Genomic DNA, 25,042 nt, shown 5'->3' with positions numbered 1-25,042 from the left:
GGGGCATTAGACAGTAGACAGTAAAGCAATGGATCTAAAAGTCTAGATGGTCATGAACATTACGTTCAGCCAACGTTAAAAACAACATATTAACATATCCTATCCTTAATTCTTACAGGTTGGGTAAGCCTACAAGACAGACCAGGGTAAAACAACATTCTCAGCTTCCACAGCCAATGATATAATTAGAATTTTTGAAGCTTATTGAAATGTACATTTCAATCATTATTGGTTCGATTACACCAGGCTAAATATTCGAAGACCTTCCATCAAAAAGGCAGGCTTTAAACAAACTAGGCTAAAATGGAAACAAACACACACAAACACAAAACACCACAGATGGCTGTTTAGGCATCTTTTGGAACATGCAAATCTAAACAAAATCAAGCGATCTTGTGACTAGATTTCAGGACATGACTAAATAAACAAGAGCAGACAGACAATATGCTCGGAGTGTATTCTAAACATAGGCCCGGATGGTCTCAGAATGAATTTTAAGAGTTACCCTTAGGTGGATGTCATTGGTGAATATCATTCAGAGTGATGTCCTACAAGAGGAAGAGAGAAAGAGACAGGCAGAAATAGAGAAAAAGCCAATGTCAGAGACAGAACGCTTCAGACAAAGAAAATATGGACTACCTCTCGTACTATGTATCATGTTGTTAAGTGTCGGATCCAGCGCGAACTGTTAAGAAAGCTCGCCACATCGCAGTTCAGTGTCGTCATGTCATCACTCGGCAGGGCCAGCGTAAAGATGAAGTACCTTACTAAAGTGCCAGCAAGTCTCAGCCGGAGAGGACTGCCGTAATTAAAAGTGGCAAGAGATTAAACCTGGATCAGCCAATCTCTCTTTCTCGTCTATAGGTTTTTCTTTACATTAATGAATGAGTGCTGTCTGTGGCCTGGGTTACAGCAAACTTTAAATGCTCTGATACAGAGACCATTCATATAAACTTCATTCTCTGCTAATAACCTGGGAAATATAATATCACAAACCCCGGTTTTGGACCACTTAGTCAAAAAACAATCTGACAAATCAACCCATTAGAAAATGCACTTTCATTTTCAGAGATCATAAAACTAAACCCAACCAAATTAAACTAAACCCATCTTTACACTCAAAATGTGACACAAATCTACAAGTAAATAAATTAAGCTTTAATTGTTTCCGTTTCTCCTGGGTCACTCTAACTGGGTCTCAATTACAAACTGTGCCTGCATTGACAGAACTGGGCCAACAGCAGGTTCAAGGCCATACAGACACACACACGGTCCTCTCTAAGGGCTGTCCATTGGGTATCATCTGCATCCTTCTGTGAGATAAAAGGTCACGTTCAATCTAAGAGAGCTTGCACAATGTTAAAACGGGACTCTCTTCCATCAACCTCTCATTTCAACAATGATAGCAAGCTTACATGTGTGCTATAAATACACTGCTTTGAGATACTATAGGTAAAAAATAAATACACAGTTTGCTTGAAAAAGATCCCTCAACCAAGCCATGCCCTCAACACACCTCGCTTTCCATTCAGTCATTCGATGGACTATTACGTAATGCTCCTAAACAAACCAGAACACAAATAAGCATCAGAAGAATGTCTCTGACTGGTCACACCTGATATTCTTTGAATTTGTCTTTGTTTATGTAAATTCTTCGATTTTTGACTGTCAAAAGTGAAAAAGAAGGGAGGGAGGACATTAGTCCCAAGCCTTGTGTTGAAGGTCAGGCCAAACTGTGCATTTTAACAAAAAATGTCCTTTTGTGACAGAGATGTTTATATGACCGTGAGAGTGAGAGAGAAAAAGAGAGAGAAAAGGGGACAAAGATGTGCTTAGAATTCTATTTTGTTAAACTTCTTTTTCCAGTTCCCTCATCAAGTACAAATCCGAAAACTGAACAAATCTTGAATATTTTATATTATTTTGTTAAAGATATGAAATGAACCAACATTATGAACACACACATGACTGTCATGAGCTTCTGACCATGTTTTCTAAAGACACGTAAGCAGGCAAATACAGAATTTGCACATGGAACTATAGTGATCACTGATTTAGGGATTTACTTATGTCACTTAAAAATGCAGATGTGTGGCATTTTACAAGCTTTAAACATCTTTGAAATTAAAAATATGTATGTAGCTATGTAAATACATAAAAATGATCAAAAATCATTATTATTAAAAAACATGCTTTTAAGACAATCAGAATTTTTAAATGAAAGAACATCTTTTTTCATTTTAAGTTATAAGGAGGAAAAAAAATCACAGAGACATTGAGAATATACATATCAAAATCAATAAAGAAAAAATATTTTGTCATTATTTACTTACCTCCATGTTGTTCCAAACCTGTACACCTTTCTTCACAGGCACACAAAAAGGAAAGGTGAACAGAATGTTACTGACTGAAAGTCTCAGTCACCAGTCACTTCTGCTCTATGAAAAACAAGTCATACAGGTTTGGAATGGCATGAATGGTGAGTAAATAACAACAATTATTTTGAAATAATTACTCTTGTCAGAGCTGTAGCCCAGTGTTAGTGCTCCAGACGCATATACTGTATATGAGCTGCTGGCTCACGGGGACCAGGTTTCAAGTCCGACCCAGGACATGTCCCGATACACCATCTCTTACTCTCATGCTCCAGTCTGCCTCCACTGTTCTATGCTGTACATATACATACAAAAGTAATAAAAATAATTACTCTGTAAAAACACTTGTTTTTGATAGTTGCTTGATCTAAATCATCTTTAATATACAGGTGCTGGTCATATAATTAGAATATCATCAAAAAGTTGATTTATTTCACTAATTCCATTCAAAAGGTGAAACTTGTATATTATATTCATTCATTACACACAGACTGATATATTTCAAATGTGTATTTCTTTTAATTTGATGATTATAACTGACAACTAATGAAAATCCCAAATTCGGTATCTCAGAAAATTAGAATATTACTTTATTTAAAAAGAAAGGATTTTTAGAAATCTTGGCCAACTGAAAAGTATGAACATGAAAAGTATGAGCATGTACAGCATGCTGCTGCTGACCAACTTTATGGAGATGCAGATTTCATTTTCCAACAGGACTTGGCACCTGCACACAGTGCCAAAGCTACCAGTACCTGGTTTAAGGACCATGGTATCACTGTTCTTAATTGGCCAGCAAACTCGCCTGACCTTAACCCCATAGAAAATCTATGGGGTATTGTGAAGAGGAAGATGCGATATGCCAGACCCAACAATGCAGAAGAGCTGAAGGCCACTATCAGAGCAACCTGGGCTCTCATAACACCTGAGCAGTGCCACAGACTGATCGACTCCATGCCACGCCGCATTGCTGAAGTAATTCAGGCAAAAGGAGCCCCAACTAAGTATTGAGTGCTGTACATGCTCATACTTTTCATGTTCATACTTTTCAGTTGGCCAAGATTTCTAAAAATCCTTTCTTTGTATTGGTCTTAAGTAATGTTCTAATTTTCTGAGATACTGAATTTGGGATTTTCATTAGTTGTCAGTTATAATCATCAAATTAAAAGAAATAAACATTTGAAATATATCAGTCTGTGTGTAATGAATGAATATAATATACAAGTTTCACTTTTTGAATGGAATTAGTTAAATAAATCAACTTTTTGATGATATTCTAATTATATGACCAGCACCTGTATACGTTTTTTATGTCTCTAGACCTGTTTTTTTCATGTAGGCCCTCAAAACATTCTATGCATTTTATCACATAAATAAATAACAAACCTTTGCCCAACAGCAAGCCTTACAATTTGAGGTATAGTATCATTCATGACCAAATAATATATAAGTATTATAAACATACTTGTTATTGTCCCTAAAGCAATGTTGGGATGTTGCTTGAGGGTTGGTGTTGGATTATGTTTCATTCTGACACAGAATAAAACATATGCTTTATGCTACTTGTATGGTTCAGCACGCATGTGCAAATTAACCAAATCCGAATGCCTGAAAAATTTGTAAAATCAAATTTAAGTTTTGAATTAAACAAAGAATCAAAATGTTGAAGACCAGATATCAATTTCATATCAAATTGCAAATCCCCAATTGATTCCCACCACTAGAATAAAGAAGAGATCACTATTTAGATTGGAATAATTCCACACTCTGAGACCACGCAGTTCAGGGCCAAACACAAAGAGATATTATCATTTCTGAAAACGGTGTTGTTGAAACTAGAACAGAGCTACCCACAGAGAAACACCAAAACCAAGGTAAACACTGGACTAAATATCCATGCATTCGGTGCACAGCTGTGGGAAACTGAAAGATCAATTCCACTTGAAAACTCCAAACAAACATTAAAGGTTTTTAACATGTTTCCAACCCCTTAAAATTATTATTCTGACTATGAATCCAAAGTCACATTTCCCTAATATTCAGCAATTTCAAACAACTGATATGAAATTCCCAGCACGTAACACAGTGGCCAACCACTTCAGACAAAACAACACATCATTGTATCAGTGACCACACACACAGCTCTCAAACAAACTAATCTTCAAACAGTTGACCAAAGCTAATGGAAGCTTCACATGGAGTTAAATGCCCTGATGGAGAAGGGGCTTCTGGGACGGAGAACGGTTTGTAATCGTCCTCTCGGCTGTCTTGATAGGCCTGCGGGCGGAGGCTCTCTGAAACTGTTAGATAGCAGAGAGATGTCAGTCCACAACCGGACTAGGCAGGTCAGTGAAAAACAGAGAATGAAGCAGCAGGACAGAAGAAAATCCACTAGAATAAAACAGCCTGCTTCACACATCAACACTTTAACATGCACATGCAAAAGCAAACACAGCACTCTCATCGACGGGCATATCATCAGCCTGACACCTACTAAACTCTCCCTAACCTCTTCGCTCACACAACCACCACCAAGCATTCTTAAAAAAAATTGTATTGAATTTTACTCTGTCTATTATTTTGGCCTATTATTATTGCAAGGCTTTATAGAATGCTCGATTGAAATGAATCAATCTCAGTGATGCACAGCCATATATTCATGTGTGTTACAGCCGCAAAAAAAATCAAAGGGATAGTTCATCCAAAAATCATCCTCAGGTTGTTCCAAACCTGTACAAATGTCTTTGTTCTGCTAAACACAGAGGAAGATATTTGGAAGAATGTCAGTAACCAAACAGATCTCATTCCCCCTTGACGCAGAGGTCGCGTGACGGATTTTTTTTATACCAGTGACGGAAAAATCTGAAGGCCGTCCGTCATTTTGACGGCTTACAATGAGGGCAGTTTGTAATTCCCCTTTTTGTCGAGTTGGTAGAATCCAATCATTTCCTTTCATCAGAACGTGATCGTAGGGACGCGAAGGGACGTGTACGTTTCCCATTCATTACTTATAAACGCCTCGTCCATTCAGGAAAACCCACGCGGGATCAGCGGAGACTCGCGGTGCGGAGCCAGGGACATGTATAAACAAGACGACTATGACACCCACCACCGTCTAATTTGTTTCGCTATAGTTTCAAAACGAACTGAAAAACTTTGCATTTTTATAACAACACAGCGATCTCTAATGTTGTTTCTGCCGTTGTTTCTGGGTCTGATTCTGCTAAGCGTGCATCTGTCATTCAATAAGACCCTCTCGTAGCGGGCTCTCATACACACACAGGTGCGCACAAACAAGTGGTGCGGTGTTTACAGACTTTTTTACTTCAGAGAGTGACAGGACTAGCGTCATTTTGAATAAACCTTAACTTTCAGTGAGTGGAATAAAAGTCTCCCTGAGTCTTCTCCTTTCATGACCTAACAGCATCTTAAAGTTACTTGTAAGTGAATAATTGAATGATTACAAAACAGCGTGTACAAGCACCTGTCATTGTTACTGACTGGACATGAGCATTTGTCTGTAATTAGTATTTTATGTCTGAAAACAGAAACACTAAATATGTAAACGACTTTGGCTTTATTGGTAGGGATGTAACGATTGAAAATCGGTTATAATAAGTGACGATTCAAATCGGTTGAGGTGTGAACTGAATCGCAATACATTTTTTGAACAGCAGGGGCCGCTATTTTTACTGCAAATCTAAACGTGGACATGCTGATATTTCTTAAATGCAAAAAATCCAAGAAGCTCAGACAGCATTAGTTTGTTTATATTAAAGAGACTTTTTCTATTATTAATTTATTATAAAATTGCAGTTTAGTTTTGTTGTTTGAAATAAAACATTATTTAATTATACAAAGAAACGTGAAGCATTTAAGAAATAATGCAAGGGAAGTTGTTCATTTCTAATTTGTTTCAACTCATTTTGTAAAAATAAATCGTGAGTAAATCGTGAATAAATCGCATCGTAAGATCAGAATCGTGACTCGCATCGCATCGTGAGCTGAGTGAATCGTTACATCCCTATTTATTGGGTATTAAAATACAGTAAGTTCAAAGAACGCATGTAGTCACGATGATGTCACAAACATGCTAATGTGCACGTAATATCACATTGCAGCATAATGACGGGTAAAAATTGTTTATGACAGATTTTTTAGGAACCTGTCCGTTAAAATGACGGACAATGTAAAAAGTCTAGCGCAACCTCTGCCTTGACTCCCATAGTATTTATTTTCCCTTCTATGGCAGTAATGAGGGATGAGATCTGTTTGGTTAATGACTTTCTTCCCAATATCTTCTGTTGTGTTTATAGGTACGTGTTTAACTAAAATGATCATTTCTGTTGTATTCTGTGAACTAGTGACAACATTTATCCCAAATTTCAAATGAAAATTTTGTTTTTATTTGCATATATTTGCAGAAAATTGAAACAGAACAAACATGTTAAAGTAACAAAAAAAGATGCAATGTTTGCAGATCTTGAATACTGCAAAAAAAGGTTAAAATTCATGTTTAAACAATACAATACTAATGTTTTACATGCATCTTAGGATCAAACATTTATACAGTATATGATGAAATTAGCCTGATTTTTCTACAACTTTCATGCATATTTTTCCTCTCAGTCTTTCACATTACTGTTTGGTGACTTTATGTCACTCCTGAGGTTTGTTTCTGTTGAAATTCAACAGAGACTGGACTGGAATATGACACAATACAAGCAGAAATGCTATTTAAGGCAAAACTGGAGTGGTCTCTTCATTTTTTCCATACATACACATACATTAAAAGGTGTGCAGTTTATAATTGTCCCAGGAGACCGATTGCCTACATACACCAGATGTGCTAGTTTTCCATAATAAAATAAATCTAATCAAGTCTTTCTTGCATTTACTTCTTTATCTCACTAGTTGCTCTGTAGTAAGATAATGAATAATCATAATAATCAAATAATCCAAATATAAACCACTTCCTTGTCAGTGTTTATTTCTCCTCATATTCACTCGTGGCTTGTTATCTTAACTACAGATGTGCAAATGATGTATAACAATATACCAAAACATAGAAATGCAGTCTAACATGATGTCCGTCACATAAATGCAGACGATCAATTTATGTATGCCTGCAAATTGATATTGCACGTCATGACAAGGAGATAAAATCTCTGACGTGATGTCCTGTCATTGTATCTTCACATTCTAAGTCTGTTTCCAGACGCCATGAAACCCTTTTTGACCATGAACATTCCCTGATGCTCAAAAACCTGTCTAGGAAGTAGTTTGGATGATGTCAGAGTAGGCTAAACCAAACAATCAACACGGATACTCCTGGGGCCCGTTTCAATAAGGAGGTTCAACCAACTCTAGGTTAAACCTTGAACTCAGAGTTGGTTTACTTGAGTTTTTGGTTTCAGAACAGCTGATTTGAGTTAGTTCAATTTACTCTGGGTAGGCTTACCCTACGATTCACCATGGCAACGCAACCAAAAAAAGCAACATGGCGGCAGAAATCACTTGAGAGTGAGGCACACTTTCCACTCTGCATACAGTGGATTTACTAATGTGCTGAAAATGACTTAAGTTTAAATTAATAAATGTACCAATAAACAAATAAATTAATCATTAATGAATGAAACAACAGAAACAAAAACGGAAATAATAATACAAACATTGTATGTTCTCACTCGCCATGAGTGCTCTAGTTACGTGAATGTCTCATTCACGTAGTCATGGTGTATAGGACACCTGTAGTGCGTCAGACTCTCGTGCAAAATTAGACTGGTCGCCGGTTCGAACCCTGCTCTGACCAGATTTCAGTTGGAATGGCTGCACGCTTTATCACTTCATTGAAGCAATTATGTCTGTATTTATTCATTTCTTTATTCATGCACTTTATTTATACACTTTATTAAGTCACTTCTCATCGTCCATAGAAAATTATGCTCTGATGTAATACACGTACGGTGGCTGATGTTATTGATGTAAGGATGGATGAGAAATATTTTGATATATCTAATTCACTGTAAAGAAAAACGGTACAGTTTTAATAAAAATGCACAGGAAAATTACAAAATTCCAGTCAGGTCCTAAATTGCTCTCCTGAAATCAAAGTACATCCCAATGAATTAATGCAGCCTCTTCATGAATCCTCTATAAAAGCACATATGACATTAAGTCACTGAGATGGTCTCTGTGTGATCAAAATGTGTGCCATGAATGACTGTATTAATGAATGAATGAATGAGTTACACCACTTGCGCTTTAAAAGGGGGAGGAGATCGAAATAAACTCTGGGTTTACCAAAGAAAACCTGCTCCCGACCAGGTTAGGTTCACAGAGTAAGTTACTATGGTTACTGACTCTGAGTATAAGATACCTCTCCTTTAGAAACGGGCTTGAGTTACCCCGCTTTCTCAGGTTTGACATACCTCACATTCTGAAACGGAAAACCCAGAGTTTCCCTCATTTCAGGGTTAATATACTCAGAGTTTTCACTAAACCTCCTTTCTGAAACGGTCCCCAGTGTTGGTTTTCATTGGCGCACACATACTTGTAAAAACTTCTAGTCAAGTACACCACACAGTGGTAGTGAACTTTAAAAACAATCCATTGCATAAGTCTGTGAACAGCATTAGGTTCCTATGTGATGTGATTTGATATGGTTCCTCAAGTGGCCTATTTCTAACACCTGAACTGTGCTGTTTGTTTAGTTGATAACAGAGACAGCTGTAGATTACAGATAATAGGCAAGGCAAACGTCAATATAAAATGTGTCCATGACTGTGTGCTAGATAAAACAGTATGTTATGGACACGCAAAAAGTAAGGATGTGTGTATATATGAACAAAACAAACAAACAAATTCTCTTCATACACGCTATTAAGGTTCACTTCTCATTCTCAATTTCAAGTTTCAACCATCCACAGTTATGAACAAATTGAGCGAAATAAAATCTATCTATAGAACTAATACACGCACAGTTACGAACACAACGATACAACAACACGGTCGTCTTCGCTTACACGCGGGTAACGTTAACAACTATTTTGATGTGGCCAATGACAGAAAAGCACATGACGGCTGACCTTAAACCTTCTCCCGTCGCTTACAGAGCCGCTGTGTCCCCCCGTATGTCGCTTTCCGTCAAAACAGTTCATTTGAATGAAGGTAGAGCGTCAAGCGCGAGCAGCCACAACACGCTCTCTGCTAATGTTTAAATCACCTCACCGGGTTTTATAATGATGTTTTTGCTGGGTTTCATGGCATAGGATCACACGACACGCATTGTGGAACAATGTCTAAACAAAAGGGGCTTTTCAGAGGTTAGCAGTGGGGGTTCTGCAGCGCTATGAAGCCGGCGATGAGCCTCGGAAAACGGAAAATTGGATTACTTAAACTTACCAGCGGGTCCTTTTTCTTTTGCATCTTCCGTGAGCTTTCGTCGAGTCTATCTGACGGCCGCTGATGGCGTCATCACGCAGGCGACGTAAAGGGGGCGGGGCGACGGAAAGAGATTCGGGAGCTGTCGTGGTGGATGCAAGGGAAACCGTTTTTAATCATTATTTTTAAAGAATTTTATTAGCCTGTTTAATTATCTGAAAGGTGAAGTTTGCCATCGTATCACCATTTTGAGCTTGTTTTCAACCCGAATTTTTTATGTTAAATTTGATTTATTATACATTTTTAAGGCCTTCAATTCTTCAGTCTAGGTCAAGAACATTGTTAATGAATGATTTACTGTTGATAAAATATAGTTTAAATATATTTCAAAAAATAAAATAGTAAAATGTCCTATTTGAAGACTCTCCCGTGTATATTTTACACGATATGAACGTCTTCTCAGCGAAAGATATGGTAATCCACAGCGCCATCTAGTGGGTGGACTTTGAATATATGGCGTTTTGTCACGTTACCAATGACAACTAATCAAACAAACATTCCGAACACTGCAAACAAACTTAGTTAAACACTGAAATTGAATTAACTTTAGATCCATTTTGGCATTTTAATTAAAATGATGTGGCAAACAGATTTAGGAAATTGTTCATTTAAAAACATTGTACTCAGGAATTAGCAAGCATTGTGTTCTTTTTGAGTTTTGCATCTTGATGCTGTGATCTTCATCAGCGTCACATTGGAAACATGAGCTCCCCACTTGCTACTTTAAGAAAGGGCAAACGAGCTCCTCTGCCTGACATACAGAGCGATGGGTAAGACAATTGCTTTCAAAAAATGCACTAGAATAAATATAATAAACAACAATCGACTTCACATGGCACCTAAATGCAATTATCTCATTTTAATCTACTTTCTCTTTGCTCATGATGCATATTCATGAGATCTCATCATTTTTAAGATGAGATTAACTAACAGAGCATAGCGCACACAAAAAAGATGTAAGATGCTTTGAATAAAATTACAGACCTTGTAGCCAAATAACTGAATTTATTACTGTTATAGTTTGTTGCTGTCTTGTGACTCAGCTCGGTAAATGGAAAACAATTGATAGAAAAAATACTATAAAGTGGCACACTTATATCTGTTTTTCTCCTGCTTTTATAGGGAGAGAAAGCCTTACAAAGAAAGGTCAGACACCGGTAAGATTTCATACACAGTTTTGGTATCTTAACAAGCTTAAAAAACAAGATAAATGTCAGAGCTGCTTTATAATGCCATGACACGACTTCTGACAGGATTTCTTTAAAATATGTGTCAGTGCACACTCACAGAACATTAAAAGAAAATATAAAGAATGCAATGATATCAGTAATACATAAATTCCACCTAATTACATAAATCACTTAAATGGAATCTTTCAGACTGTGGAACTACATTATTCCGAGATATTTTCTCACAAAACCAACCGGCGCCCTTCAGCATGAACAATGCTTCAAGATCAAAGGTCATGCAGAAGATGAAAGCCAAAGAAGGTATTTCAAATGACTATAGAATTTGAGCTATTCTGCAGTCGAACTGAACCTAATTTGATCGAAACTCTTTGTGACAGCTTCTGCACCGAGTGATTTTGAACTGATGTCCAGTATGATGCAGAAGATCAGCCTGCTGGAGAAAAAAGTAAAAACTCAGGCTATGGATATAGAGTGCAAGGTTACTGTCAGCTTAATTTCAGTTAATAACATTATGACAATAAATGTTACATATTAAAGAAAAAATTGAAATCCTGCCTTCATTTACTCACCCTCAAGTTGTTCCAAATCTGTATAAATGTCTTTGTTCTGATGAACACAGAGAAATATATTTGGAACTTGTAACCAAGCAGTTCTTGGCCCCCATTGACTACCATAGTAAGAAAATTTGCTTTATAAATTTCTTTGTTCTGTTGGACACAAAAAATATATTTTGAAGAATGTAGGAAAGCCAACAGTTCTGGGGCACTTTTGACTACCGTTGTCATATTTTTTGGTAGTCAATGGTGGCCAAGAACTGTTTTGTTACCAGCATTCTTCCAAATATCTTTCTCTGTGTTCATAAGAACAAAGAAATTTATATTTGGAACAACTCGAGGGTGAGTAAATGAGGACAGAATTCTTATTTTTTGGGTGAACTGTCCCTTTAAGGACAATCATTAGCATCATGTTAAATGTAGCGATGGGTACACCTGATAATATTAACAGGTGTCTTGTTTTATGGTTAAAAGGCACAAAGAATATCAGTTCTGGAAGACAAACTGAGTCTTTTGCAAGAGGCAAGAGGTAATGATTACATGTTAAACAAACACATTTAGAAACCAAGCCACTTTGTCTGCAGGCTGTAATAATATTGAAAAGAACACCTACGATTAAAAATACTAAAAGAACATTAGATAAAAAAATGTAGTCCTAATTAACAAAAGCATTATTTACATCAAAATCTCATTAAGATTTAATGCAATTTGTGTTTTTGGCTTTAGAGAAATCTGTAAATAATGAGATCCAAGATGAAGAATTGAGTAAATTATGCATCAGACTTCAAAAGCAAGTTTTGGAAATGGAGGTACGGTGCTTTACACTGTGTGTTGAGATGACATAACCCAACAACCCACATACAAATATCTATATGGTATGCAAAAAAAGCAAGACAGAGATTATTCCTGTATAATTATTACATAAAGGTTTTAGAATGACAGCAGAATCTCACCCACCTTTTACCTGACGCAGAGAAAGCTCTTTACAATGCAGCATGGTATTTTTAACCCACACAGAAGTTTCTGAATGATTATGGAATGATCTGGGTTGGAAGTTGCGAAGAACCTGACGTTTTGTGGCTTCCGGAGACTGAACAAGCCAGCACATCGACAGGTCTTTGCTTTACGACTTCATACTGATAAGACCTAACTTTTAGATTATCCTAAAGATAACCCTAAAGATTACATATTCAAGTCTTTGAAAGCTGTGCACTAGTTTTAAACTAATAATGATCAATACATATGGCAGCACGGTTAAAAATTGTTTTCATTTATTCAACCTCATGTCATTCAAAACTCATATATGACTCTTTCATCCGTGGAACACAAAACAAGATGAGAAATCTCATAGTGGTTTTGTGTCCATACAATTGAAGTTAATTGGGGGGGTTAGTGTTGTTCAAACAATCTTCAAATATCTTCTTTTGTGTTCTGCAGAAGAAAGAAACTCTATACAGGTTTGGAATGACATGAGAGTGAATAAATGATGAATTATGGGGTGAAATCTCGTTTCACAGGAACTTCTGTTCCAAGAAGGTTTGAAATGAACTATGACCTAGTCATGCAGAACATCCGAGAGCTAAACATCTTAGCAGGGGAAGGCGAGTCCCATGTGACCCCCATGCCAGGTGGGGCCAAACTTACCCAGCAGTCCTCTATACCCCTGTGGCTCTACAAAAACGGAATTATCATGTTCGGCGGACCATTCCGCTCCTACCAGGATCCAACAACGCAGGTTATATCACTTGATTTGACTACATAAACACAGACGCAATAGTCTGTCTTAATGTCGTCAGAAAATCGATTGTAAGATTTCCTGTATTGTTTCAGGAATGCATGCAAGACTTGATGGATGGATTTTTCCCGTCTGAGCTTCAGGAAAGGTTTCCTTATGGTGTGCCCTTCCAGGTGTGTGCACATTTATAGGATTCTGTGAGTTTCGGTCTCTCATCATTAGTGCTCTATAAATACCATTTGTCACATAAACAAACAGATTCATGACAGACGGGAGGAGAAATTCATAGTCAAGCGACCTTGGACAGAGTTTCCTGGAAAAGGACAAACTATAGATGGAGCACGCGGGCAGTCAGAAGACGGTTCTGAGCAGGCCATGTTTAGGTCACCAAAACATAGTCAAATACCAGGTTTGAATGTTTCACTGTTGTCATTTTAGCCTAAATTTGACGCAGCTGTTTTTTTTTTACTTTTGCCACTTCACATCCATGCACCTTCTCTCCAAAACCCCATTCGATTGGCTTAAAAGTTCTGATTGGCTTAAAAAGTGTAGGTCGATTGCCTGCCTCTTTTATTGCTGTTTCTAAAGCTAAGGGCTATCAGGTATGTGTGAGTTCTCAGCACACCTGTGTACACTCATTTGTGGTATTCCAAAAAAATGGTAACACCTTTAAAGTCATAGTTCACCCCCCCCCCAATTGTTTTTGAATACTCACCCTCATGTCATTTGATACCTGAATGACGTTGTCTTCTGCAGAACACAAAAGAAGATATGTTGAAGAATGTTTGTAACCAAACAACACTGACTGCCGTTGACTTCCATTGTATGGACACAAAACCACTGAGACATTTCTTAGACTATCTTCTTTTGCGTTCAACAGAAGAAAGAGACATATACAGGTTTGAGTGACATCAGGGTGAATAAATAAAGACAGATACAAAGATTTTACATGCGCCTGATATAGCAACACTAGCTTAACCAATGCTGTGAGTTGAATGCCGGAAATAGCCTGTCATTTTATTCTATATTGTGTAAGATGCTAAGCATGTTTAGGAAATCTATATAAAAGCATTTTGTTTGGTGCCACTGACATTATACTGTACTTCTCATCTGTGGCGTTTAGGAACAAAGCTGTCCATGGAACAGTTTCTCAGAAAGCTCCCAGAGTGTGTGGTGAAGTCAGGCAAAGTGATAAGCATTCGTGACTCGATAAAAGCTCATCTACAGGTGAGAGTGGATCGTGAATGTTAACAACTCAGTCTGTACCAGCTGGTCTGGTCTGGTTTTTAACTTCATCTTCACTTTGTAAAGGGCATGCCTGATGGTGCCAAGAGTCAATCGACGACCATTGTGGAAACACCTGTCTTACAGGCGCTGAGAGAAAGGTTCATATAACATCATACCTGTCATGTTATGATAAATGCAACAAAAGGTTAGATCTTGATTAAGTAATTAACATGTTTCTCATGTGATGCAGTGAGACAGATTGTTCAGGAGAAGACATCACCACATTACGAATAAAGTCAGAAGATGGTGTGGAGACATTCATCGTGAAAATGCACTTTAGCGATACAATTGGAGATCTGCGTCGTTACCTGGACATGAAAAGGTAGCTACTGTTTAGCATAAACAATTACACAGAGGTAAACATTTTGTAACCAGAAAACAGGAGGACCAACTTGGATAAACTTGCCCTCCAGCTACAAAACTTTTTGAACTATTCTTTGCATAGGATGCACTGATATTTCCATCAGAAAATTTGTCATTTTAAGTTGAGGTTGTATTTTAATAAGTGTACCGCTTGTCATCTTTTATCACAGACAACCAGGTGGTCCCCCATATGACATCATCAGCACATTTCCGAAGCGTTGCTACAACGATGACACTCAGACGCTCCTGTCATGCGGTCTAATTCCAAATGCAGTGCTGATTCTACGTCCACAAGCGTCATTTCCACGGCGATGACTATCCAACTGTGGCATTTTCCCTTTATCAAGTATGGGAGCCTTTGTATCATTCAATAAGAAATGGGATTATTGAAATACTGAGAAATTGCTAAAGCAATAACACAATTAATATGTCTGAACATGAGTAAATATATAGAAGAATGATCGAGATCAAGGTTCTGAAATCCAACATTTTTTTCTAGAAAGTCAGTCAAGTTAAAGGGGTGGTGCAACGGTGTGTCATGCATTCTGACTTCTTTACAATGTTAAACGTGCTGTCTTCTCATGCTTAACATGGTCAACTTGTCAAAAAACGAGTTGGGCGTATTACGTAGTATTTCTGTGCTCGATACACTCCCCCAGCGATCGTACAGGTTTCGGAAAGTTTTTATTAGTCCCTTATTGGACAATTCTCCCGGAAAAGCATGCGGCACGCCCACGCGGCAGCAAGGAGAGCAGGAGAAGGAGCATGCGCAGACGTCACTTTCACTTGTGTGCAGGAGAGAGAGAGAGAGAGCATACGTTCATGAAGTTCAGGTGTTTGTTTGTTCACTGCATTTGGGTGATGAATGTTATGTAAACAGTGGATATAACGCTGGATTTGGAGATCGCTTGAAACTGATATATGGAGCCGTCCCAGCGCTAAAAGATGCCGGACATGAACCGCATGCAGTGAGTGAAACTGATGTCTGTGTTTTGTTGGCAATGGGTGTGCACGTGCTTTAGTTCAGCCTACCCCTCCCCCCAGCACACGCCGTATGATTTCTGAAATAATCGTACAGCTGTATCTATCTTTTATAAATGTGATGAAACTAAATACTCTTTGAAGATACGAAGTATACAATACTACTTTATAGGTAAGACTAATATGAGATTGGCAGAAACCGCGTGTGCTAGGGCCGCTTTAAGACAAACGTCTATGGGTAAACATTTAGTGTTATAAATGCCCTGGCTTAAAAGGTTTGTCTTGCCGGTTTTGTATTGAACCTTAAATGTTACAATAATACAAAAAGTGTAATGCATTGATACATTAATGCTCACATTGGGTAGTGATGTTTCTGGATCAAAAGATGATAATTCACCTCACAATACTCCTCCACAATATATCTGGTCCTATTTTTGTTAATAATATTCTTAAACTTTAGCAGTTGCACATTGTAAGAGAATAATGGTTAGAATCTACATTAGTATGTTGTGCTGCAATACAAAAATGTGTATATCAAATACAGATTTAAGGCACATGGTGTAATGTTTGACAATGCATTTACTAATACAAATATTTGCTTGACGTAATGGCTTTGTCTGGATTCATTTACATACGTTATAATCCATTCTTTATTTTTACAGTTGACAAACATGAAAAAACCAGACAGCAAATATTATGAAGTTCAATAAAGCACATCACAACACACATGCTTTTGTAGCCCATTCCGCCCCTTGAGCACATACATGAAAAGGTGGCAATTTAAATGATACGTGGCACGTGGAAGTAACCGCACCAACAGGAAGTTATGTTTTACTTTCTTAATGCTCTGAGCTACATAGAAAAGCCAGTCAAAAAGCACAGCAAAATTCTCTCAAACCAGACATCCACAACTATCTGTTTACACAATCTTGATGGATGTCAAGATCCAGCTATTGACTTAAAACCAGGATTAAAATTTTACGCTCACAACCCATTGCATTATGATTTTTTAAGGTCACACTGTTTATTGATTGGTCTGCATATAACTGTGTACATCTTGAAACAGATTAAATATGAGGGAATGTTCAGCTCTAATATGCTTCAAAACACCAGTTGTTTTACACATAGTTTATTACACCCAAAACTTCTAGTATTTTATCATATATTATTAGGCCGATATAATATATTATTAAATATTATATTATATTTTTCAGCCTCAGGTGCTGTGTTAGGTGTGGCACGTTTTGTTACTTTGAGATTTTTCAGTGACCTGCCATTACTTACGAAGTCTGCGTCCAAATACCTTGCGGTCTTGTCTTGGCCACTTAGGAGCGCATGCACGCGACGTAAGAGCACAAGTCTGTCCCATGTCTTAGAACGCCTAAGTGCAGTGCCCTTAACGCACACTAAACCCACACTTCGGAGCAGTACTCAGGGCTAAGTGTAGACTTTTTGCACAGGTCTCGCGAGATTTTGCGGAAAGCTTTCCAGTGTAAGTTATACTATACTACTTTTTAAGATTATTTAGGCCTATTCTATGTTTGGTTAACATGTTTGTTTTCTTTAGTTTGAAGAAATTGCTTTGATACAATACAAATAAAGCACTATAGAAATAAATCTGACTTGACTATATAATTAGATATTACATATTGTAATACTAGTGTTGCAGATTTTTTGGGTGAAAACTTCTGTGTTGTATTTTGTAAAACTGCTTTTTATCACATAATTAGAAACACCACATTAATTACATGTTTGTACTTGCTAAGTGTGTCCCATCGGGTTACAAATACTACATGCTCGCTTGGGATCTTCAAGCCCACTAGAACACATGGGCCGAAAACAGGAAATACGTCATGAAAGTAGTCAAGTCAAGTGAAAAGACCGCAAGTGAGGGTATTTGGACACAGCCAAAGGCCGTTTCTCAATCTGCATTCTTCAGCGGTATTGTGTCCTTGTGTTCTCGCTCTACTTCATCAATAACCATCAAATACTGTTCCAATACTCATGAACACAAGAACAGAAAACATACGAAAGTACCCGGATGTGTTCTCGATATCAAGGATGCATCAAATGCAGCTTACGGAACCCACTTGAAGTCCCAGAAGTCACTGTGGCACGTCCATCTAAGTTCGTTCTTCCGAGGCTGCCTCGCAAGACCGAATTCCACGAGAAGACAAGTCCGTTCTTTGCGTTCTTGGAATTGAGAAATGGCGATACACTATACCATTATCTGTGTTAGTTGGATCCTGGGATTTATTTTCAGCCATCAATGCAATCTGCTTTATCTAATGGAGTCCTATATTTTCCGCATTACAGTGCCTTGCAAAAGTATTCATCCCCCTTCATTTTATTCAGTTTGTTATGTTGCTGCCTTAAACTACTTTAAATCAAAAAGCATTTACATTAGTCTACACTCCATGCACAATAATGACAAAACAAAAAACTAATTTATTAAAAATTAAAAACTGAAATAAGTACATTGCATTAGTATTCATACCCTTTACTGGGACACTTGAAATTTAGCTCAGTAGCATTAGTTTTGCTTGTTGATGTTTCTACACTTCGAGTGGAGTTAACCTGTGGCAAATTCAGTTGAATAGTATGATTTGGAGCGGCACATACCTCTCTATAAAGGGTGCAACAGCTGAAAATGCATATCAAAGTAAAAACCAAGACATGAGGTCAAAAGAACTGCCAGTAGAGCTCTGAGACAGGATTGTATCAATCTGGGGAAGACTTCTGAAAAAAAATCTGCTGTATTGAAGGTTCACAGAAGCATGTAGCCTCCATTTATCCTCAATGAAAGAGGTTTGGAACCACCAGATCTCTTACTTGAGCTGACCTCCTGTCCAAACTGAGCCATCGATGGAGAAGGGTCTTGGTTAGAGCGGTGACCAAGAAGCTGATGATTACTCTGGTTGAGCTCCATGATCATATATGGAGATGGGAGAAACTTACAGAAGGACAAACATCACTGCAACACTCCACCAATCTGGGCTTTATTGCAGAGTGGCCAGACTCAAGCCTGTGCTCAGTGAAGACGCATGAAAGCTTGAAATATGCAAAAACGTACCTTTCAAACGAATCTTTCAAACTGTCAGAAACAAGATATTCTGGTCTGATGAATCTCAGGTTCATGCATCATGTCTGGACACCTGTACAATAGCGTCTCAACAGTAAAGTGTGGTGGTGGAAACAGCATCATGATGTGGGGGTGTTTTTCATATGCAGGGACTGGGGCATTTGTCAGAGTAGAAGAAAAGCTCAACGGCACAAAATACAGAGATAATGACCATGAAAACCTAGCCCAGAACATTCAGAACCTCGGACAGGGCAGAAGGTTCATTCTCCAACATGACAATGATCCTAAGCACACAGCTAAAACAATGCAAGAGTGGCTTATGGACAACTCTGTCTATGTCCTTGAGTGGCCCAGCTAGTGCTTGAACCCAACTGAACATTCTCTGTAGAAACCTGAAAATGTCTGTCTACTGATGATCTCCATCCAACCTGACAGAGTTTGAAAGGATCTGAGGAGAAGAATGGCAGAAAATGGCCAAATGCAGATGTGTAAAGCTTTTCACATCATACCCAAATCATATTACATGGCTGCTTCTTGGTCAGGTCGTCATTGTAAATGAGAACTGGTTCTCAATTGACTTACCTGGTTAAATAAAGGTGTAATAAAAAGATTTGAGACTGTAAAGGTGCTTTAACCAACTACTGAGTTAAGGGTATGAATACTTATGCAATGTACTTATTTTAGTTTTTTATATTTAATAAATTTGCTAAAAAAAGTTCTAAGTCACAAACATCTACATTAGATTAATGTAAAAAAAACACATTTAAAGTAGTTTAAGGCAGCAACATAACAAAATGTGAATAAAATGAAGAGGGATGAATACTCTTGCAAGGAACTGTCACTATCGGACAGCAGAGGGCACATTCGACTTTGTTCGAATCGGACAGAACTCTCGGCCATTCACCCTAAAGACACTTCTGTGATGTCAGATTGTACTTCATCAACTCCTGGTTGTGCACTGAACAACAAAAACAATCACATAAATCCTTTTTTGTGATCGCACAGCAAGAATATTATTGTATCACGGTCAGAGTGTAACTGCAACAGACTCTCCTCTTTCTCGGCCACCTCCTCTCGCAGAGCCTGACTACTGCCCTGCCCTCCTCCTGAGAGATCTGCACCTCCAAACATGACTCAACATGCACATATTACATGGCAAGCGTGTTCTTTTAAAATAAAAACGTTTTATGTATGTAGACATACTTTAAAGGACTCATGTTGTTATTTCTCCCTTATCATTCCAAACTTGTTTTTCATAGCGCAAAAGTGACTGACTGAGACTTTCTGTCTATACTTTCCTTTTTGTGTTCAAGTTCAAGTTCGGTTTATTTATCAAGCACATTTAAAAATGGCCTCTGTCCTTTTTGTGTTCTTATGAATTAAAGTGTACAGGTTTAGACCAACATGGAGGTAAATAAATACTATATTTAGATATTTAGATAATATATTTAGATTTTTTTATGCATTTATGTATATTCTCAATGTCTCAAAAGGGTGATTTGTCCCCTTATAATTTAGAGGTTCTGTCATTTTGCTGTTAATCATTGTTTCCAAGAAAATTCAAAAAATTTAAAACAAACTTTTATTTTTTGTTAAGATGTACAGTTTGAACAAACCTTCAACTTGGGACGAATGTCCTCCCTTCTTTTCCACTTTTGACAGTCAAAAGTCGAAGAGTTTTCATAAACAAAGACAAATTCAAAGAATCTCAGGTGTGACCAGTCAGAGACATTCTTCTGGTGCCTATTTGTGTTCTGGTTTGTTTAGGAGCATTACGTAATAGTTCATCGAATGACTGAATGGAAAGCGAGGTGTGTTAAGGGCATGGAGGGATCTTTTTTTCAAGTCAATTGTGTTTTTATCTTTGTACTTAGTATTTCTTATGTAAGCTTTACTAACAAGGTGCACATTAAAAAAACACAGGTGCAATATCTCATATCCATGACCAACACAATCTACTAAGAGCAGCTCAAATTAGCGCAGGGTTTAAAGGAGTGGTTCACAATAAAATTCAAATTTCATGATAATTCACTCACCCACATGTCATACAAGCCGCCCGTGTCGTGTGTTTATTTCTTCTGTCGAAAACAAATTGAGGCTTTTGAGGAAAGGTTTCCAGGGTTTGTGATCCATATAATGCCCTTAAAGCGTCACGAAACCTCCCCTTTCAGCTACATTCTACCTCACTTTCGTTTTTGAAATATGCACTTAAAATGGGCATGAACGCTGTTAGAAGAGCCGTTAAAAACCGGCAAAGGTTCCGGCATGGGAGATGGGCGCTCCAATCACAAGGCGCTGTCATGAATAATTAGGAGAAATGTCTTCTCACTGGTCAAGAAAACACAGTCTCATGAATAATAATGAGACAGCGAAGCGTCATCGATGTCTAGCGAAACGATAAGTCAAACTATATACTTTTTAAACATAAATACACGGCTTGCACTGCAGTGCCTCCATGTAGCGCGTCCATGACTTCACGTACTACTTAATCACGTTGGAAAGGTCACGTGTGGAGTGTGGAGAAAAAAGTCCGTTCAAAAGTTTTTAGATGTTGAATGACACGTTATATGTCTTTGTGCAAGATTATTGTTTAAAATTGGCAGTTGGTGTGCATATCAGGGATGTTTAAATGTTTTGAATCTACGTCATGCGTAACCTTTACAACGTGATTGCGTCATACGGAAGTCGTGGACGTGGATCGCGGAGGCAGTGCCAACCGTGTATTTATGTTATGTTTAGTTTTCTTGGAAAATGACTAATTGTTCCGCTAGGCAACACCTTTATTCGTCGGCTGGTGTCGTGTAGAGCCTATTGAAGCTGCAATGAAACTGAAATTAGGACCTTAACCAACAGCCCCCCGTTTAAGTCCATTATATGGATAAGAACCCTGGGAAGCTTTCATCAAAAGCCTCAATTTGTTTTCGACAGAAGAAATAAACACACGTGTGGGTGAGTGAATAATCATAAAAAAATTATTTAACAGTGAACTACTCCTTTAAGACATGCTTTTTTGGGGTGTTAAAGGGGTCATATGACACGGCTGAAATGAATATTATCGTTTGTTTTAAACGTAATGCAACGTGTATACACGATTTAAGGTTAAAAAACGCTGTATTTTCCACATACCGTGCATGCCTCTCTGAAACGCGAGGTGTGCTATGATTGGCCAGTTAACCAGTGCGTAGTGATTGGTCGAATACTGCAAGCGTGTGACGGAAATGTAATGCCTCTTACCATATTTGGAACATCAGGTTCCAAAGCAATTGTACTGACAGGTGCACCCACCTTACTTGCGTAAGCATTTGGGCGGTCTTAGTCAAATCATACCACGAACTGACGTAGATTTGTGGGGGTGTGGTTACACGAGGCGTTTTAGGCAGGTCTGGGCGAGCATTCGCTTTTAGATAGAATGCATCTTTTGTTCCCACACTTTCATTTTTGCAAAACCCCTTTAAATAAAGTCGCAAACACCAGTACAATGACGAACGCAAACCTTAAAGTCCCTGTGAACCATAAATTGCGATTGTTTTTACTTCTGTATTCTGACGCATTCCCAAGTGAAACGTAATATCAACTGAGAAAAATAGTGGGCGTGGCTTGTGTTTTCCATTGCGATTTGATCGGATGTAAATCAAAACTAGCAGCAGACTGACAGTTGAAGGGGAGGAGTTAACGGATGCTCTCCCCAACCTGTATAACTGACGTCATCTGAGGCCACTAGAGCACGGAAGTGTATTTTCAGATTTTGATTGAAGATCAGAAGGCACATGAATTTTAAAAAGAAAATGACCCACACTGATAAGCTATTTATAATATAAACTCCCATGTTCCATGACAAACTAGGAATTGTAATTTTTTATTTCAGCAGGACTTGAAATTGCGTTGCCTTGTAATTTTTCTTGGGACATGGTGACCTCACTTTGATGGCTCGTGTGCAGAGAGTGGTGTGAGCATCTTTAAAATTGGAAAGATTTAAAAACTGGAGCTGTTAACTTATGCATGTTTGCTTTCAGGCCATTTACAGTAGGCCTAATTCCTGGTCATCCAGGTGAAAAAAAGTGCACTTAAAGTGCACTCAAACACTAATTTTGTATTTAATATACTACTAAGATTATTCTTTAGTACTTCTTAAGATAATCTTAAGGACAAGTGTTCTCGACTGAGACACCATGAATATGAACACCATGAATAGATGTTCTTAAGATTATCTTAAAATCATGTTTAGTTTATAGGGTACAAAATTAGTGCATGAAAATAGAGAGTTTAAGTACATTATGGAAGTGCACTTTGGGCACCTGGGCACTCTGAGCAGAACCTTAGCAGATGTAGGCATTTAAATACACTGTTTTGGGAATGTAATGCAAAATTTCATGACTCATCATGACTCATTTTAGTGTCTCTAAAATGAGAGCACATCAGCTAATACGACCTGCCTAATGACTGCGAGGTGAACTAAACTTTTAATTTGATTCAAAAGATCCAACAAATGTGGTTGAAATATTTAGGGTTGTTACTTATGGTTTGGGCCCCTCCAAAAAAACATGTTCGTACTACATGTATGTACTACAGCAACAGGACATTTTTACTCAGTTCACGGCCAGCTAATAAACAGTATAAACATTTAATTTTATGTTTGCACCATGTGTACACTTTCTTCTCCACTAAGCTCCTGTCGCCAAGTCAAATTCCTTGTGTGCGTAAACATACTTGATAATAAAGCTCCTTCTCATTATTTCTGCAGAAGCATCGCAGCGCTCACCCTCATCTCCCTGGCAACGCTTATGAACTTCCCCAACCCTTTAAATGCCATGCAAATCCTCTGGATCAACATCATCATGGACGGGCTGGTCCATGGTTTATCACTGCACCACAATATCAGCTCATGAGAATAACATTAAAGTATGGTCATTTTAGTCCGGGCGTTGATGGGGATGCGATCAGGAAACCCCTGCGGAACAGCATCCTCACTCGCATTCTGTGTTCTGGAGAGAGTTGAGCTCTTCCTGCTCATTGGTTTTCTGTTTTGTCTTTCCTGTGTTTTCCATTTAAATTCAAAACAGGTCTTCATGTAAATGAGAAGAGGAGAAACGGTCTGATTTTGTTTACCCTGTACCCTGCAACTCCGTATTTTATGAACCATGAATCTTTGCGTGTCTGTTTCTTTTCATCTACATCTGTCATCTTATCCTGTAAGACGTTATGCCCAGGCAACAGCTATGTGAGGATTTATTGCTCATGTATTTAGTACTAATGTATTAAAGGTTTCCTATTCTTGAAAGTCTTTATTATGTTCATGATTTGCTAAACAATAAGTGTTCATGTTTTGATTTTCAATAAATGCTTCATATATTACATATTTCTCCGGTGTTTTACTGTCACCTCAATTCTCAGAAAACAGACTGTTGAGTTTCCGGTCCTTCCCGAAACGCTCTGATTGGTCAAGCTGAGCCAGTCTTTTGTGATAGGTCTACCTGTAAGAGTGTGTGTTGAGATGTCCCGCCCATTAACCTATCCGTGTTCCATTGGGCAGGCAACCATCCTTCCCAGTTGCAACAGGAGAAGTGTCGGAAATGTGGTTCTGCAGTTACAAAAAGAAAAAAATGCACCTAGAGATGGAAAAATATCAGGATCTCTGTATCATTATTCTTACAAGCTTAAGAGTAAACATCACCGCTAATCTCTAACTGGTCAGAATCATTGTAACAAGTGCTGAAACAGTATTGGAACATTGTTTTTATGGGTAAAACTATCCTTCGGATGAGTCCCACGGCACTTTTAATAAAGAGTAGGGGTGTCCTGGACAAATTCCCTCTGTTGGCCAGTATTTATCATGGCCTCTCCTATCCACCTATAGCTGGTCAGCGCACTAGCAACGTTGTAGCAATTTTGAAATATGGAGTAGATTATGAAATGCGTTAAGTCTGATAGTTGCCTGTTGGATAAATACTGCAGCGTCAAACTACTAATTCTTGTGTTGCTGTGTTAAGCCTCCTTACAAGTTATTGGCTCAAATTCAGTCTTTTTTTTTGTTA

At 38.0% G+C, this 25,042-nt stretch overlaps 2 protein-coding genes across 10 annotated transcripts in view; one reads left to right on the top strand and one right to left on the bottom strand.

Moving 5' to 3' along the window:
- atp2c1 (ATPase secretory pathway Ca2+ transporting 1) overlaps window positions 1–9,875 on the bottom strand; it is a 31,437-nt gene extending 21,562 nt beyond the window's left edge. The window contains exons 1-2 of one of the 7 annotated variants that reach the window (XM_057341078.1): window positions 9,780–9,851; window positions 506–548 (exon numbers count right to left, since the gene is read on the bottom strand). In XM_057341078.1, coding sequence (XP_057197061.1) covers window positions 506–535 — 30 coding nt within the window. In that variant the 5' untranslated portion in view covers window positions 536–548; window positions 9,780–9,851. Of the gene's footprint in view, window positions 1–505; window positions 549–639; window positions 2,050–2,333; window positions 2,787–9,463; window positions 9,755–9,779 lie in introns of those variants that run through there. The other 6 variants (XM_057341080.1, XM_057341083.1, XM_057341079.1 and 3 more) reach the window with 6 other exon arrangements.
- A 429-nt stretch (window positions 9,876–10,304) lies between these two features.
- Window positions 10,305–24,584, top strand: ubxn11 (UBX domain protein 11). Of its 3 annotated transcripts, none has more exons than XR_008963406.1 (15): window positions 10,305–10,588; window positions 10,941–10,975; window positions 11,198–11,308; window positions 11,386–11,486; window positions 12,037–12,091; window positions 12,289–12,371; window positions 12,580–12,676; window positions 13,080–13,297; window positions 13,393–13,470; window positions 13,556–13,706; window positions 14,421–14,524; window positions 14,609–14,682; window positions 14,775–14,906; window positions 15,118–15,915; window positions 23,752–24,584. XR_008963406.1 is itself a non-coding variant. In XM_057340506.1 (15 exons), exons 1-14 carry the CDS (start codon window positions 10,521–10,523, stop codon window positions 15,260–15,262), a joined length of 1,452 nt encoding a protein of 483 aa, XP_057196489.1. In that variant the 5' UTR covers window positions 10,305–10,520; the 3' UTR covers window positions 15,263–15,293; window positions 23,752–24,584. The 3 variants fall into 3 exon arrangements, 2 of the variants coding, with proteins under 2 accessions (XP_057196489.1, XP_057196488.1); XM_057340506.1 differs by having other exon boundaries at window positions 15,118–15,293; XM_057340505.1 differs by lacking the exon at window positions 23,752–24,584 and having other exon boundaries at window positions 15,118–16,533.
- Window positions 24,585–25,042: the final 458 nt, after the last annotated feature.

The sequence above is a fragment of the Triplophysa rosa genome, linkage group LG8 (assembly GCF_024868665.1).
Source record: "Triplophysa rosa linkage group LG8, Trosa_1v2, whole genome shotgun sequence".
Taxonomy (NCBI): Eukaryota; Metazoa; Chordata; class Actinopteri; order Cypriniformes; family Nemacheilidae; genus Triplophysa; species Triplophysa rosa.
The sequence above is the reverse complement of the archived record's forward strand: the minus strand, read 5'-3'. Positions and strand labels throughout refer to the sequence as shown.

Coding starts and splice junctions, on each gene's coding strand:
- ubxn11 (XM_057340506.1), top strand. CDS start 10,521: ATGAGCTCCCCACTTGCTACTTTAAGAAAGGGCAAACGAGCTCCTCTG. Junction 12,677..13,079: donor ACAAGCCAGCACATCGACAG/GTCTTTGCTTTA, acceptor CTCGTTTCACAG/GAACTTCTGTTCCAAGAAGG. Junction 13,298..13,392: donor ACCAGGATCCAACAACGCAG/GTTATATCACTT, acceptor GTATTGTTTCAG/GAATGCATGCAAGACTTGAT.